Source organism: Bombus bifarius, unplaced genomic scaffold (genome assembly GCF_011952205.1).
Source record: "Bombus bifarius isolate JDL3187 unplaced genomic scaffold, Bbif_JDL3187 scf7180000008008, whole genome shotgun sequence".
Lineage (NCBI taxonomy): Eukaryota > Metazoa > Arthropoda > Insecta > Hymenoptera > Apidae > Bombus > Bombus bifarius.
The window spans coordinates 5,622,555-5,638,821 of NW_022884386.1; the positions used below are offsets into that span (position 1 = coordinate 5,622,555).

General features: G+C 40.5%; 1 protein-coding gene and 1 long non-coding RNA gene across 6 annotated transcripts in view; one reads left to right on the forward strand and one right to left on the reverse strand.

The window, feature by feature from the left end:
* Positions 1–571: 571 nt before the first annotated feature.
* Positions 572–3,276, reverse strand: LOC117206827. Its single transcript, XR_004487443.1, has 2 exons — positions 3,147–3,276; positions 572–3,069 (listed from the first exon to the last, which is right to left on the reverse strand). It is a non-coding gene; the product is annotated as an uncharacterized LOC117206827 (long non-coding RNA).
* Positions 2,587–16,267, forward strand: part of LOC117206825 (AF4/FMR2 family member 4) — a 167,961-nt gene continuing 154,280 nt past the window's right edge. For 3 of the 5 annotated variants that reach the window (XM_033446504.1, XM_033446506.1, XM_033446509.1), the window contains exons 1-2: positions 2,587–2,877; positions 6,946–7,482. In XM_033446504.1, coding sequence (XP_033302395.1) covers positions 7,421–7,482 — 62 coding nt within the window. In that variant the 5' untranslated portion in view covers positions 2,587–2,877; positions 6,946–7,420. Of the gene's footprint in view, positions 2,878–6,295; positions 6,459–6,945; positions 7,483–16,267 lie in introns of those variants that run through there. The other 2 variants (XM_033446508.1, XM_033446505.1) reach the window with 2 other exon arrangements.

Here is a 16,267-nt window from a genome sequence, read left to right on the forward strand (position 1 = left end):
TATATATATAAATATCTATATATTATTTTTATATATATATATAAATATCTATATATTATTTATATATATACATTATATATTTACTCTTACGAAATATAATTTCGTTGGAGAATGAAGAGAAACTTGTTGGCCAATTTCTGTCATCGAATTATTCGTCCTGGGAAACTTCTGATATATCGCCATGGAAATTTCAGTCTCGTCTAGAAATTACAGATGTTTCGACGCTTAACAGGGCCGTAGCTTTTGGTTCTTTATCGACGTGGCTCTTCAGAGATTAAGCCGAAGACAACGCAAGACAATTTTATCTTAGAATCATTGCAAATATAAAAACAAAAAAAAATGATATCATGTTGAATAATATATATATTATGATATATAGAAGAGGCTTTTCGGACATAACGAGTGTCCCTTTAATCATTAACTTTTAAGACTAAATCAATTACTTATGCAACGTAGATTTGCATTAAATGCTAGCAATGGTATAGAGCATGATGTATGTATTTACAGTTCGATCGAAGTATAATTATGCGCTATATTTTCTATTTACTACTACTTCGAAAAATTATATTAATCAATCACGAATATATATTTTATATTGTTGCAACTTTCACGGTATGTTTTTGTTTCACGCGATAGAAAAAGAAATTAACCGCTTCTAATACGTAAATCTTTCTACTATTCATTATTTTTTACTGACTTTCATAGTTTATGGTTATTATACGTGTTTAACGAAGTTGGATGTGTCGGAATGATTTTTGGAACAATTTCCACAACAACGTAGTCTGGTTCTCTCTCATCTGCACATACTTTCCACATACTTAAGATCCTTTTACGAGAAAGAAATAAATCGTTTGGATGAGGAAGGAAGTGAGTGGCGCTTCCGTTTCCCAGGACGGTCGTGCGAGTCTCACAAGTGACACGCGACGAAGTCGAGGGCGATCGAAAGGTTGCCAATTTGTTTTGGAGCCAATCATACGAGTTTAACTTTGCTAGCAATGAGAAATCGATAAGTTTCTCCTTCTCTTCGTAAGAACTAAGAAAATAGTTCTACTTACAAACTTTCTCTCGTTAAAGATCGGTAAATATTTTTATAAAAATAGTACAAAGAAACGTTAAAACAATTATACAACAGATTGTTAATTTTAATTCAATAAATCGATACGAGTGATTTTTTGTGCGATTTCTTTTACGAATTAAAAAGGAAAACTCGTATTATTAGCTCGTTTATAAAAACAAACATTTGGGTGCGTGGGAAATTACGTACCGCATAGCTGAAACAGTGGCTAAGCACCCATATCACGTACTGTATATGTAATTAGACTATCGATAATTCTAACATTACAATGATATATTGTACGCATAGCGTCATTGCATTCATTCTTGTTGATACAAATGCGTATAATCATGCTACGCGCGATGTGCAAGAAATGTATAAGTCGTTCAATTATATAATTATTACCAATAATTACATGTACTGTTTAAAATATGTATGGGTACATACAATTTTACACCAAGGAATGGTAATACGTGTAGATAAAACCCCATTGTGTTTATTTTGGTACGTCAACTGTAAATTACCGATATTAGATAAATGTTACTATTTTGGTACTAAGATCGCTTGGTGTCGGATGACTAGTCTCAAATTGATTTCATGCATATGTTTATGTATGTAATACAGTTCTTCAAGTTGTGTTAGGGATAAATACAGTGATACTATGCGTACAGATACGAATTGAAACAGAAATGATGAATAAATAGAGAGAAAAATATTAAATATTCTATAAGCAAACATAAAGAAAAATATATATACATATAAGTAGTAAAGAGTATAAATCACAGAGAGGGAGGAATTCGTATGAGTGCGACTGGGTGAGTGAGAATACGTCATGAGCATTGCGTCAATAACTGACGTTATACATTTTGCCACGAAATACACTGGTTTTTGAATAAATATCTATTTGAATTACGAACATTTATATTCAGTAATACTTAACATCCTTCATTTTCCTGTCTAAATTCTTCATCTACTTTTGTCATAATTTTGTGTGTATTTTCGAGGTAATTCAAGTATCCACCTTTTCTGAAGCGTACGGTACAGTGTACGATAAGTAATGCTCGATCCACAATAGCTTGGTTATCTACTGATTTTCACCTTATGTAATATTTCAAGCTACTGACGAATTACCGATGCTTAAACAGATTTCTAAACGCATGGTGAATAATTAAACGGTAAGTTCTTAATGGTTCCTATTAATTCTAATAGCGATGTAGATCAATTTGAAAAACTTGTCCATATCATTTGTAAGATAGAATGCAAAGCACGTGCCGCGGTTCGGTCAGTTCATAGGCGCCATGGGTAGAGCAAATGATATTGCATGATTATAGAGGATAGAGGAAGCCGGTTGATGTGCGCACGCGTCTCCTCCGGCACGAGTAGACGTGTGCGTGAAAGTAACGACGAGAGTGGGGATTGAAGGCGGGTGAGGAAGCCGGGTGGGGGCAGAGGGGTGGAGCAGCCGCCGTCTGATGACACCTGTGGCTCGACCCCCACGATCAGTCCAGACGCGACCGTCCACGCGCCGTGTTGTTGCAGTGTTTTTGCACACCTACCGCTCTACGTACACATATACGTTTACATATATTCAACAACGTGATACATTCACACGTCTATGAATGTACACTTGCACGCGCGATTCACGTGTATAAGCATGCATACAAACGTTAGTAGGCGCACACGTGCAAACGGGTAATTTTTACCCTTTACCACGTGACAGGCTGTCGTGCGCATCTGCCATTATCGTGAGTGAACTGTCATTGTGCTTCTTTTTCGTTCAAGATAGAAAAGAAGAGGAACACAAGGAGTAATCGTTCTTCCCGGTACGTACCATGAATATTGTGTTACTCGGTAATCGTCACTTTCAGTATTCTTTTTTCCCCATATCGACCAGCCGTCTGTTCACGTACGCCGTTGACAACTGCGGCCAGCTCCCTCTATCCATTTTAAGCAAAGCTTTTGCGTTTGATTCTGGTGTTGATAGATGCTTGTTACGATTGACGCCTATGTAGATCCTAGGAACAAGGTCGTCGATGTAGAACGTTACTTTCTAGACGATCAAGTACTTTGATCATTGAAATCATGTACATACGAGTTGCTGTATGTATCTTTAAGAAATCGCAAACTGTCGCGTGCGGTGCGTTTACGAATAATTGATGGCGCGTTTATGTTTTCACCGTATGTGATATTCGTATTCGTATTTTTCGTAACATCTGAACAATTATCAACGCTGGTAATATCGATACGTTACAAACGAACGTGAACAAAGTATCGGTTTAAGCATGATCGAAGTGAATGTTCACAAATAACGATCGGTTTCTTGGTAGTGTTTCTTGGCACGATCTTGTGAACGACTTTATTCCTAGGGAATGATCCGTGGTGTTGCGACTGTGCACAAGAAAACAGAACGTGGCCTGTATGCTCGACAATGCGAAACGGTGGTGGAGGGGTATGTTTCTCGCGCGTGTATTCACAACGTATGTCGCACTGTTCACGGAAACAAAAGATTTCAGAATTTCTGTTTGTGATCGCGCTTAATCTCGTGTACTGTAACAGTGAAGTGAAGCACAGAGGCAATCTCTAATGAAATTCATCTTTCTTTTATATAGTTTCGACGTCAAAATTCACTCGTTTTCACTTGAGAAATCGAGGGGATAAACTGATACGTTTGTAAGTACTCGGTATCGTTGGATTCGTGTTTTTATTTTTAGCGATTAAAATTAATTGTCGCTGATGTTTTGGGATTTTTACCTTTTGCTTCGAAAAAAGAGAAGAAAGCAAAATAGCGATAGCTTTAAAAGAATTCGTGATAGATTATATCCAACTTTTTTCGAGCTCTTCATAGATACATTTTTTTCCACCAAATGCTCGTTTCGTCGCTAAAACGGATCATCGCGTAGATGTGCATCGAGTTGAAAAATAGCTCGTGTCGCGGCGCTATCTCTCTGTTTCTCTTTTTCTCTGGATCGGTTTTTCTCTCTTTATCGCTCGGTAAATAAGACGCATGCTGTATCTACACATATCAAGTGCACATGTGTAGGGTAAATAAGCAAAACCGTGTTGTATGTACTTACAATAGCCGGTAAAGTATTAGTATCCACACACCTTAGACGGGGATCCGGCAAATATAGATACAGGCGTCGTTGGTGTACGAGCACTTATACCAGGTAGAAGAACGTAGAAAAGGAGGTGAAGGGGAAACGGATAGGAGAGATGATAGAGGAAATAGCGTGGACAGATTCCATTTGTGCTCGGCAGAACCTTCGTATTTTAAGTAGGAACTTTACATCGTTTCTTGTCAAAATGTTGCCTACATTCGGTGTCCTCGATCGATCCTAAGTTTTTTTAACATTTATCATGCTTTGAAAACGAAAATTCTTATTCAGAGTCCCGTATATGAATTCAAAAAAAAAAAGAGGAAAAAATTGTTGAAATAAATGCAATTAAAAATATTTTGTATTATTCCATGGAAAAACAACATATGAATATCGTTTTCTTGTGTATAGATAATCAGCGAAATAATTTCTACTCCTGGTAAATTCATACGCGTCGTATATATACGTAAATGAACAAGAACCCGAGACGCGCTGGCAAACGACGCATCTATTCGGTCATACGAAGTAGCAAATAAATGGCATATTCATTGGTGTGAGTGCAATCATGTTTGCATCGCTCAGACTTTGGGGTGGGGATGGGCATGTCGAGCTAGGAGGATCAGCAGGTCCGCAGTGGGGGAAATAGCGTGGACAGGTTGCGTTCGTGCTAAGAAGCCAAGTCTCGTCGCCTCGCATTCCAAGACGCGGATTCCGGAGCGGTTTTCTTTTAAGAAGGAGTAAGAGGAAGAGAGAACGAGCGAGCGAGAGAGGAAAGGAGACAAAAGGAGAAAGAGAATGAAAGAGAAGTGGAACGCTTACGGTACCGATTTTCCAGTAAGCATTCGAGTCTGTCGTTCTTTTTTCGTGAGTAGACCAGGATAGTTGGTGAGGGCGCTTTTTCTACTTCGATCAGCGCCGCGTACAAGTACACGAACTGTAAGGGTACAACGTTCGTTGCACCTACAGCTGCTTATCGACTGGATCACGATCCCACTTAGCGTACGTCCTTGAATCATGTAACGCTTTTACTCCTCGACTTTTCGCCTCGTTACCCATCCTTCAAAAACGTCTTTTAGTTTACAGTTGAAAAAATCGTGCAACCAAATTTTTTCAATTCATCCGGTTAACATGGACTCTGAGTTACTAGACTACGAAAAAGGTTTTTATACTTTTTTGTTTTAAAGTTTTTAAAAAGTTAGTGTAAATGATGTGAATAATTTCTTTAAAAATGACAATGAACTGACGAGTAGATAACTTGCTTTTGTTGTATCAAATACTTTTCATTTGAGTTGTTGGCGAAAACAGTACATCGGTTCGCAAAAGGATTGCGGTTTGTGCGTTCCTACTAGAACCATTGTTATATATCTATATACAATTCAATATAGTACAATATACTAGAACTTTTGATAAAAATTTAATAATCGGAAATGTTCTATATAGTCTTTCTATTGATACTTTGAATGTATGAATTATTTCTTAAGAGATAATCCTCAGAAAGAATAACGATTCAGAGATAAGAAAAAATATGTCTTATTTGCTATTGTGTCGACAATTTTAACGCGCATTTGATTCGAGAGTCGTAGAAGATACAGTGAAAGTGCATAGACGAGTCAGAACCTGTGAGAGAAAGGAATAATTATAGCTTATGACATACTGTTGCAATGGATGATCCTTCATGTACTGAATAACGTATTTTACATATACGTATCTGTTCATTTTTATTCTATACTAATAATTACATATTAAATACTCACGCAAATACGATATATTTACAAAATATTGTGTATATTTAACTTCTAATATTATCTTAACGTTTCATATTTTCTCGTCCGTTGTAGTAAAATGAGAAAAAAGAACGGTTCAACTAATTTTACTTGTTATTAACGAATAATGAAAATTTTTGGGAGCGATGTTATTTAAAATTTCCAAAAAAAGAAATGCATACAGGATCATGAATTTGCATTGACAGGTCAACAGTCGCGCCATCTTGAAATCGCACGGCCAATCGAAAGATCGGATAAGTAACACGTGGTCCTCGAAGTACGCGCCGACTGTAGTTTACGAACGGTAAACGAAACGCGAGGGACACTCCGTTGGTCTCCCTCGCTCCTGCGTTCTCTCTCGGGTTCCCTTAGTTTATAAATAAACGACGTGCTCGATGGACTCACCTGGCACGTTCCGCTTTCAACCGTGACACTTATCTTAACGTTTCTTCGCTGGAAGACACGTGTGGATCGTTATTCTTCGACCATTTACGGAGCATCATCGCGAAACGTATCCCTAACGATATACTCTACTGGATCGGCGAAGTAAGAACGATGAATCGTTTGGTCTAGTTTGTTAAGTTTGGTGCATTCGTCGAGAAGCGTGAAAATTCACAGCGACCTACTACAATGTTTCCTCGAATACCTGATGCAAGGACTTTCACCCGAGCGGATTGAACGTAGCAGGATTTTGGCGCCAACTGTTTGTAATAATGGTGACCTCGACTGTCCGAATGGAAAATAACCGTCGAATGCGACAAACAGACGATCCAAAAATAATAACCTGACGACTATTTGTTTTGAACCATTAACGTTTTCGACACAGTTTCGTGAAAATTTTAGCGATAATTTGGAATAGAAGTGAATCATACATTGTGAAAGGGATGGGGGTTACTTCGTAGGTAGCCATGTTTCCGCTACAATGTTCGCATTTTGTACGTGTGTATATAAAACTAAGAACATGCGTAGTTTGAAAGTAGCATAGAAAGAGCCTGAAAATAGCAACTGGTTAAACGAAAATTTCTGTGTTTAGGTAATCGCAAGTTGAGGGAAGTCCGCCGGAAAGTGTCATCTGACGATCGATGTCGAACATCGAATCGACCTACCGAGGAAAAATAAGAAAGCAATCTAGATAATTGGTGAGATTCAGATCGCAAGAAGTACTAGCAACTTGTTGACAGTATCGGGTGGTTGTTATCTCACCGGATAGTTGTGAAGTATGTCGTTATACGTAACATACAAAACATGGTTACCCAACCCGCTATGTAACGCGTTTCCGTGATATGCGTTTACGCGAGTGTCAATTATTTTCTAGTTATTGGTGAATTTTACTTCTTTCTTTTTTCTTTTTTCTTTTTTTTTTTTTTTGAAAATGATGCGTCGTGCACCTAGTTAATCGAGTATAATGTCGATAAGGTGAATGGAAAGTTAACAGATCACGCGACAGTGATGCAGTGCCGTAGTGTCAGTGCAAAGTGCCACGTGCCCATTGCTTGGATTACTTGAAGATGCCGACGTCCGGTGGATACTATGACGACAGGAATCCTCTGCTCAAGGGCACCTTATCGAGGTGAGTCTATGTGATTCTCTTTCGAACCTTATCCTACTTTTATCTGATTTTCGTAATTTACGTAGTCGCGTTAAAGATCAGTTTACCCAACTATATACGTATTTGGATCGCGTTGCTTCGTAGAACAAGTACACAACGACTATAAACAATTCGTGTCTCGCTTGAACGTTGATAATGACCGGAGAAAAGTGTGACATGAAAGATTCATTTTATTCGATTACTCGACCAGAGGCTGATCTCCTTGGTGTCTAACCGGTCTGCTGGTTCGCTTCTGTTTTTAAATACGTTGGCCTCTGTTCGACCGACTGTCTCCGATCGTGTAGCCTGCGTTGCTACAGTTGAATCATATACATATAATTCGTTCCTCTAAAATCAAAAATATCAGCAATTTAACAATATTTTTAATCTTTCAAATATTAAACATTTCACATATTTTTCAAAATTCATAAATAACGATCAAACGATAATATTATTGACTGAAAAAGCAGTCTATGTTCTATATGATACAAAGTTCGTTGAACACGAAACTAGAAAGGGTACTATGTCGACCGAGGCGTATTGCTTACGAACTCATCGCGCGAAATGCAGTGTCAGCGTTTAGCTTACTCTTACCAACATCAATTTAACATTCAACAGCAATTTGCTCGATTAATTCATCGTAATTCGTAATGTCTCCTCGGATACAATCGACGGTACAGTGTGAGAAATATCGTGTGAGGACGATCGTCAGAATCGACTTCCTTTTGTTTCTCTCGCGAATTCACTTTTACGTTAACGACCGATCGAACGATTTTCCCAAGGCGTGTGCGTGCAAGTGTACCGTTTAACACATTCAATGCATGTTGATCGCGCTAATTTGTTTTTTGTTGTGGCATGCATGCGGTTAGACGGTCGCGATACAGGCAGCGTCGCGAAGTGTCGCGTTTGTGGACGCAAATTACACTTGGTTAATTGCGAGGTTTGTGCTATCACCGTACGAAATATATACGTTGTTCGGCCACGTTCGTTTTCCGCTTTGAATAATTTTACTTTCATATCAGAGAACATTATTTATTTTTAACTATTTTATAAATATTAATATTTTTATAATTATCAACATTAGAACTATCCAACCAATCAAAATGACTGGTATCAGATGTTTCGTTTGTTGGAACAAAGATGCAACCGTTTTTGGTAACATTAATGTTTATCTTTGCCGAGACAGACATCTGATTATATCGTGTCTTTATTTATTTATTTGATATTTTATTAATTAACTGAGATCTTACTGTATATATACATCTATTGTTGACTTAAGGCTCCAGTGGGCACTGGGTTAATCCATTTGCATCAAGGATCTACTTCAGAGGACTGGTTCCTATTACCGTATGCGGTCGGTCGTAGGTGTAGTAAATGACATCCGAATTCTTCATGGAGTTTATCGAAAATTTACTGTTCAAAACGATTGGTAGACAATGTTACTTCGCAAACATCGCATCTTACATTCTTTATAACAGAGGAAAAAGAAAAAATTATTTATTTAAAAAAAAAAATAAGAAATAAGAAATCAAATCATATTATTTCTCGTGGAATTCTTTAAAATGGCCAATACAATAAACTGATATAGACGAGATGCCGACAAACGGGTCAAACGTGAACTCTCGCATTTGAAGAATACTTAGCAACTGAAATACGACTGTGATAGGAGACCGTTGCGACTAATCCGCCCTTGAATGCAAATGGGTTTAGAGACCCATTACCAGGTATGAAGTCTTCTTCTTCCAGTAATTGTTAAAAATGGAAACAGATGTCCTCTACAATAAACGAGACAATGAAATTCTTAAAAATTTCAGGGTACTTTCCTCAAAGTTAGGTTGCCATAAACGCAATGTAGGAAAGCAATAGCAATAAAGATTTGACGATTCCTAAATGTATAGGCTTCGACTACGGATTATCCTGCATTAGGGAACCCGACGGTTCTAAGCATAACAATGAGAGAGAGAGAGAGAGAGAGAGAGAGAGAGAGAGAGAGAGAGAGAGAGAGAGACAGAGACAGAGACAGAGAAGCGGAATCGAATAAACGCGCAACAAGTACGGCGTGATTAGAATAGCGTTCTTGACCCCACTTGCAACAACGAATTTCGACGGAATTGCGAATCGATTAAAGAGCACAGAATTTTGATCGGAATATATTTCGTAATTGGGACTGCGCGAATGTAGGGCAAGGTCATCCATGCAAAAATGATCGTGCTTCTCTGTGCCGCCGTGTTTCCGCCTTTTCGAGCACCAGACGAGGTTACACGAAATGGACGAACAAATCGTATACTTTCTTGTTCGTATATTCTCGATGCTTATTGTACGTTACAGAGTATGAAACGATCACGACAATTTCGTGGCATTTACATAGATTCGAGAATAGGAAATCTCGTGACACCCGACAGAAAGTCGGTGAAGGTAACTGACGTCATCGATAGCATCGAATGACACTGATCGTATCGTAACGATCGTCGAATTCATCTTAGGAGACTGACCGAAAAAAGCAAAACAACAGAAGAGTTGAAAAAATACGTCGTTGACGAATTTACTGAAATTTCTGGTGAACTTGCGACACACGGTGATAACGAGCGCGTTAACGCGACAATTTCCTCGGGACAAAAATATCCGGCGGCCTCGTTAAATCGTGTCGATTCATTAGAGAAGTTCCTTTCCGCGTCTTCCTCTCGTAGACGTGTGTTCTACGGCTCGTAAGTAAATTTCAATGCGCGGAGAATGCTGCCACTGCCTAGGTATACACGCTGCTACGGTTAGTTGGATACTCGTGCCTCGTGCTATCGTATTATCGATGATACTAGGTTGGCCCGGGGCGCGTAACTCGGTAATGGTCCTCGGTGGTGAAATTAAAGCCGGTTCGAGTATACTCTCTCCAACACAACTAACGAGCTTTCGCGGCCGCGTTTGTTTCGATGATTTGGCGCGCGCGTGGCACGCGAAGGGTTGCGCGGACGCGCGTCTATATGCGTGACTAACGGAGCGAGAGAGGTGGCTTCCGGTCGAAAAGGACAGCGTAGAGCGAGAGACAGGATAGCGAAAGAGGGACGCGTGACACTGCGCTCCTGGATGGCACCGCCCTTTTGTGTTCTCGCTATCTCACAGCGGCCATAGAGTTCCGGGGAAAAAGGATACGGCTTTTCGCGACGCTCGTTCGACGTCGTTTAATTTTTCTGGCCGATGAAAATAAATTGGTTTAGCGTGATCGAATTAATTGCCACGACGCGTTTAGTCACGTGCCTCTCGGCAACTACTCACCGCGTATGACGCTGCGAACGGTTTCAACCGCGATGGCCGTTGTGTTGACGGTGTCGGTGTTGATGTCAAACGCGTGGAACGACCGGGTCGAGTACAAATAATATAAGAGAGCACGGGGGAGAAGGGTAAAGGGGAAATGTGGTATTAGGGAAGGAAAGGACGGAACTCAACGGAGCCTTTTTATTTTTGTTATTGGGGTTAGAGGACGTCGGAAAGTCGCGCAAACGGCCCTCTCGGGCTTTCGTTCCCGCGAATGCCGATAGAGTCGAAGTAATCGCGTTGATAGGTGTAATTAATTAGCACGCTGATAACCCGATACTTTAATCCAAAGAAAAGAAGATCGCACGATATCATGCGTATTCTAACAATTTTCGTTCGACCATTCATATTTTGATGACTCTCCGTTGCTATTTTGAAGCGCAGGCTGAATCATTTCTGTACTCTCTCTAAAAATAGTCGAACGCTTCGAGCGGTACAAAAATGTCTGTCACTCGAACATCGAGCCTTGTTACCCTGAAACGTAAAACAAAAGCTACTATTCTATATGTGGAATCTATGATACTATGCGGAGGCTCGAACAATTACTCGTCCTTTAGCAAAAGTTATTACGTTACCAATTTGTGTCGCGTTGCAAACACGTGTCGTATATTAGACGCGTGATGTTCGCGAAGTACATAACAAGGTGAAAGGGAAGGGAGAGACCGATGGGGTAGGAAGACGACCTATGGCGCCGTATTTCTTTTCTCATTATCTTAACCACAGGGTACCTATGGTATGCAACGTTCTTGATACAGTAACCTGTTTTTCCCCTTACCTCTTATTCTTCGTTTAATAAATTCCATTTACAAAAAACCGCGGCGATATGATTCGTTCTGACGTACTTGTGTCTCGAAAATTATCGTAAAAATTATCGTTGATTTCGAAAATTGCAAACCTTTTAAAAATATCAATCGCTTCGCTAAATCTAAAAAGTACCACTCGATGAGAAACGTTTCGCGCATAATCTTATCTCGAAAATCACACTCTCGAGGTAATACTTTACTCGGTCGAATATCTATTAATTCCGATTGTTGTAAATATTTAATATGTACAAAGTCGATAGAACTGTACATACGTAAACTGTACGTGCGAAAAAAAAGAAATTTTTGTAGTTCTCATAGGACAGGCACGACGACGACCGGAGGAAACGAGAGCTTGGCCATCCTTGATAATTCGTCGAAGAGAAAGGCCGTAGAAGCGCTTTCGCCAACTGTTTAGTCGAAGTTGGCTCCACGTTGTAATGGGCCAAAGAACACGGCGATACTCTCTTTTAAAAATAGAGAGTCTCGTCTCCGGATAGAACTCGTCTCGATCCTTCGACTTTGGTCGCACGATAACGGTTGATAATGAAAGCACGATAACAACATTGTTGATAATCCAGCGAGTAAAAGTCGGTAGGGAAAATCTATAACGATTTGCCGGCCTGTTTTCCTTTTGCTCGTTTCCAAGCGATTCACGAATGTAACGAATGCGCGACACGCGTTACATTTGCTTCGAATATACGATCCAATCAATGCTAATATCTTTGTACAATTAATAGAAATGGTTATGTGTATCATCGTTATGAGTAGTTAATGTGCCAGTTCGTGTCGTATAATTGAATTTTAAATACGCGACGCGCGCAGTTCCGTCACGAGAAACGCACGCAATACGAGAACAAATGTTTCAACGTTCAAATCGCCGGAGAGCAGTCGCGTTATAAAAAGAAAGAAAAAAGAAAAGAGAAAAACGGAAGCAACTCTATCTTCGTGAACTTTCGGTAAATTCAGAGAAGATCGCGGCGCGTTTATTTTCACTTTTGCTGACGCAACGAGCGCCGCTGGCTTAATCGTATTTATACCAACTTTAGTTACAATGCAAGGCTCGAAAAGATAGAAGTATAGATATCCGTACAAACGATTTTGTTCGTACGAAATTTGTTCATCCTTTCGACGAAAAGAAGAATTGCTCGGTACGCCAACGTCCACGCAACTATCGCGATTGTCAGGGAATTTCCTCACCGATCTGTTCTTGTCCTTTTTGCTTCGCGTGTATACGAGGGCAGCCTTGGTGTTTACCCACGGTACCGTGAACAGCGCCGCTTTCGAGGCAAAATCATTCGTACGCCAGAAAGCAACCGTTGCTGGATACAAGCGATATTCCTATCAACATTTTCGACAAAATTAACCGAACGTTTATTAAGCAACCGAACCAACTACGTATATACGCGTTACTCTGTAATCGTCGGCAGAACAAATTTTGCGACTATGCTCGATTCTTCTGCGGCGTCTGTCTTTATCCCTATTCCATCTAGCGGGCCAGAAGCGAGACACGGTCGTGAAAAGTCAGGCAACTTCAAAAGTTGTTTATATTACCTCTCTCTGCTCGTTAACCATCGGCCGACCGCTCGACCGATTTACTACGCAGAAAGCATTGCTGCTTATTCTCGGACATTCTAACGGCCGCTGGCTTTCAGGTAGAAGAAGCTATGCACTCTAACACTTTCACCGACAGATTTCTAACGCGACGGTTGAGCCTTAGCCACGTTCATATCGGCCACCATATGTGCAAAATAACGCTGAAAATTCGCTTAACGAGAAAAAGGAAAGAGAACCGCCTCCATACGATAAAGAATATCGTCGTTCTAGATGTTAAATCATCGTGCGCGTTACGCCGGATATTAGATCATAAATTTCAATAAAAGATCAGGCATCAGTTCCAATATGTCCAATATGTCCACTTCGATAGAATCGATGCCGCTGTTGTAATTCTTTCGCGAGCTTCGGTATCGTTTAATCGTTCGATAAAACGGAGGGTTGACAAAGAAATTATTCTCGCGTTTGGTGAGCATCGAACGAGCGCCAGTTGGCTCGGTTTCGTTCGCGGTGAAAGTTTGAGTGTCGAGGTGCATGGCCTCGTTCTCTGGTCTGTTATCGACGCGATGTGAACGCCCCCTAATACAAGACAGTAGCATTGCGCTTCGCCGCGACCGCACTGGAGCACCGCTCTATGTCTGGTAGATACAACGAAGGCGAAGGAAGGGAACACAGGAAGGGGAAAATACGAGCTAGTCTTACCTCGATAGACACGCGCAGATATACCTCCTAGCCTGTCAGGATTTGCGGTAACAATTCCCTGGTGTTTTAATACTCCGCCAACTATCGTTCAACATCTTTATCACCGAAGAAAATTTTTCTCCCCTTTTTCCTGGCCATTTTTTCTCTTCACTGGCAAACAGATTCCGAAGTTTGAATATCGTTTCAATCAGAACGATACCATAGAATGGTTGAAAAGGCGAAACGTCGATTATTTTGCGTTTAACATTTCCTTTCACGGTATATATACGGGGAGACAAAGTTATTATGCCTGAATGAATTCTTAAGGGAAGTTTGAAAAATAAACGATATACCCTGAATGGACCGTTGACGAGAAGGCTGGCGTCTGAGGAGGGGGGGAGTTGAAAAAGCTCTCGAGTTAGATCTCATCAGTATGTTTCTTCTGCCGTGAGAAAATCCTCCAAGAGTTGTTCTATAATGGCGTTCTCGCCAGTGAAAATATCAGGCCCTATCAGCTGTACGTCGTGTATGATTGATCCACCGACGAACGACGCGAAAGGACGTTCGTAAAGGTTACCCGGGATTGACGGCCGTTCAACGGTGTATTCACAATTTTCTGCTATTCGCGAGCCGAATATGTTACGATTCGCTGCTTTTATAGATATCAGCCTGTGCGAAACGAGACGCGTGTTACTACAAACGAATTTTTAAACGCTAGCTTCGCTGAAGCGTGTCAATTCCCGTGGACCTTTTTTCATTTTTCTTCGAGCTTTGCCTTTAGGGCCACTTTTAAGGTGTAACTGTTTCTTCCCTCTTTGCAAGTTTAAGTAGTGCAAGTACTTTCCGTGCGCCGTTAGAACGAGCCATCTGTTCTTACAGCTTTTAAGTTGATAATAAATGCAGCGTTATGTCGGTCGTTGTACATACAGAGGTTCATGTACGAGATAACGACGCATACAAATTTTAAATCTAGTTGCATGCATGGATAGTCATTGTTTACGAAAGAACGAAGAAAACACGATGATTTTTAACGGAGAACGCTTTAGAATCTTACTGTTACCTTTAGTCGACGTGAATGGGTCTCTCGCATGTCGAGAGGTAATCGAGGATGGCGGAATGAAATCTTTACAGCTTTTCGGCTGAGAAAAAGAATCGATTATCCATCGATCGGCGGAACGATCGACTCGCTGTAATCGAATGGAGAACGGACGAATGAAACCGGGCATTAGTGATAAGTTGGTAGAAAAAAGTGGACGGTTATTAGAGCACGTTATCTGGATCTGGTCTTCGTAATATTATTATTTCTCCCTTCTGCGTAATTCTTTGTGCACTCAGCCGGCCGCATTATAGTTTCTTACCCAATGGCTTCGTCGTGATTACGCCATTATAATCGTGCCTCTCCGACAACTGCTTCTTCACCGTGCAATTAGCGGCCGAATCTCTAAATGTAATCGCGTAGCTGCATGAAATCCGCGCAATTTCACGATTCACCGATAGACGACACGTTTAGATTGCTACCCAACGATTCTACCTGCCGGTAATTTGTTTCTCTTAAATAACGGTAGGACGCAATTACCGAGGTTTGGTTGAACGCCCTTCGAGAACGTCGTTTGGGGAAGCGAAGAATAGAAAAGATAGAAATCGAGGAGGAAGAATGACTAGGAAAATGTAAGGGGACGGAAATATGGAAGAATCGAGAATTCTTCTCGGGAGAAAGAGCGCGTTAGAGAAGTTTTGGTTCTAGTTTGTTATTAATTTTGAAATTGATGATTATAGAAATTTTTGGTTACGGAACGACCTGGTTCAAAGTCGAAGAAAGTCTTTTCTTTTATACAGATTTTCCTATATTTGTAAAATAAAGAGAAATTTCAGCTAGAACGTCCTATCGAGCTGTTTCAGATCGAAGAGAACTAAAGTTTATAATTATTTTCCTTTGCGTCATCCTTATTTATTTTCGAATAGCTTCTCAATTCTATCGGAAATGTCCGGTGCACAGAAGCATGTGAAACAGAGTCACCGCGTTAGGCGTTACAGTTTCGCGCGGTAAAAATGTCGAGGCTCTCGTGTTCTTCGCGTTTCAGTGACGTCAGGATCGCGTAGAAAAGTTCCGTTAGGTCTCTCCCGCCTCTGAAGAGTTGCGGGAATCATCCGGTTTGAGCAACGTGGCTCTGACTTCTCGTCCACGGTTTCCAGTCTCTCCTGCGCTAGTCGGTTCACCTGCTTTTCAACAACCTACCAACACCCGTCTTTCGTTTATTTGTCTCTCGTTATCGGTCTCGTTACCCAAGATACGTTTCACATAGACACGTATACAAGCGGTCACGAGCAAAAAGTCCTTGGATTGGCGGTCGAAGATCCGGGTCAAGTACGGGAAACGTTACTTTTGTTGCTCCTGTCGGCACGTTTCGCGCATTCCATTGCATAAT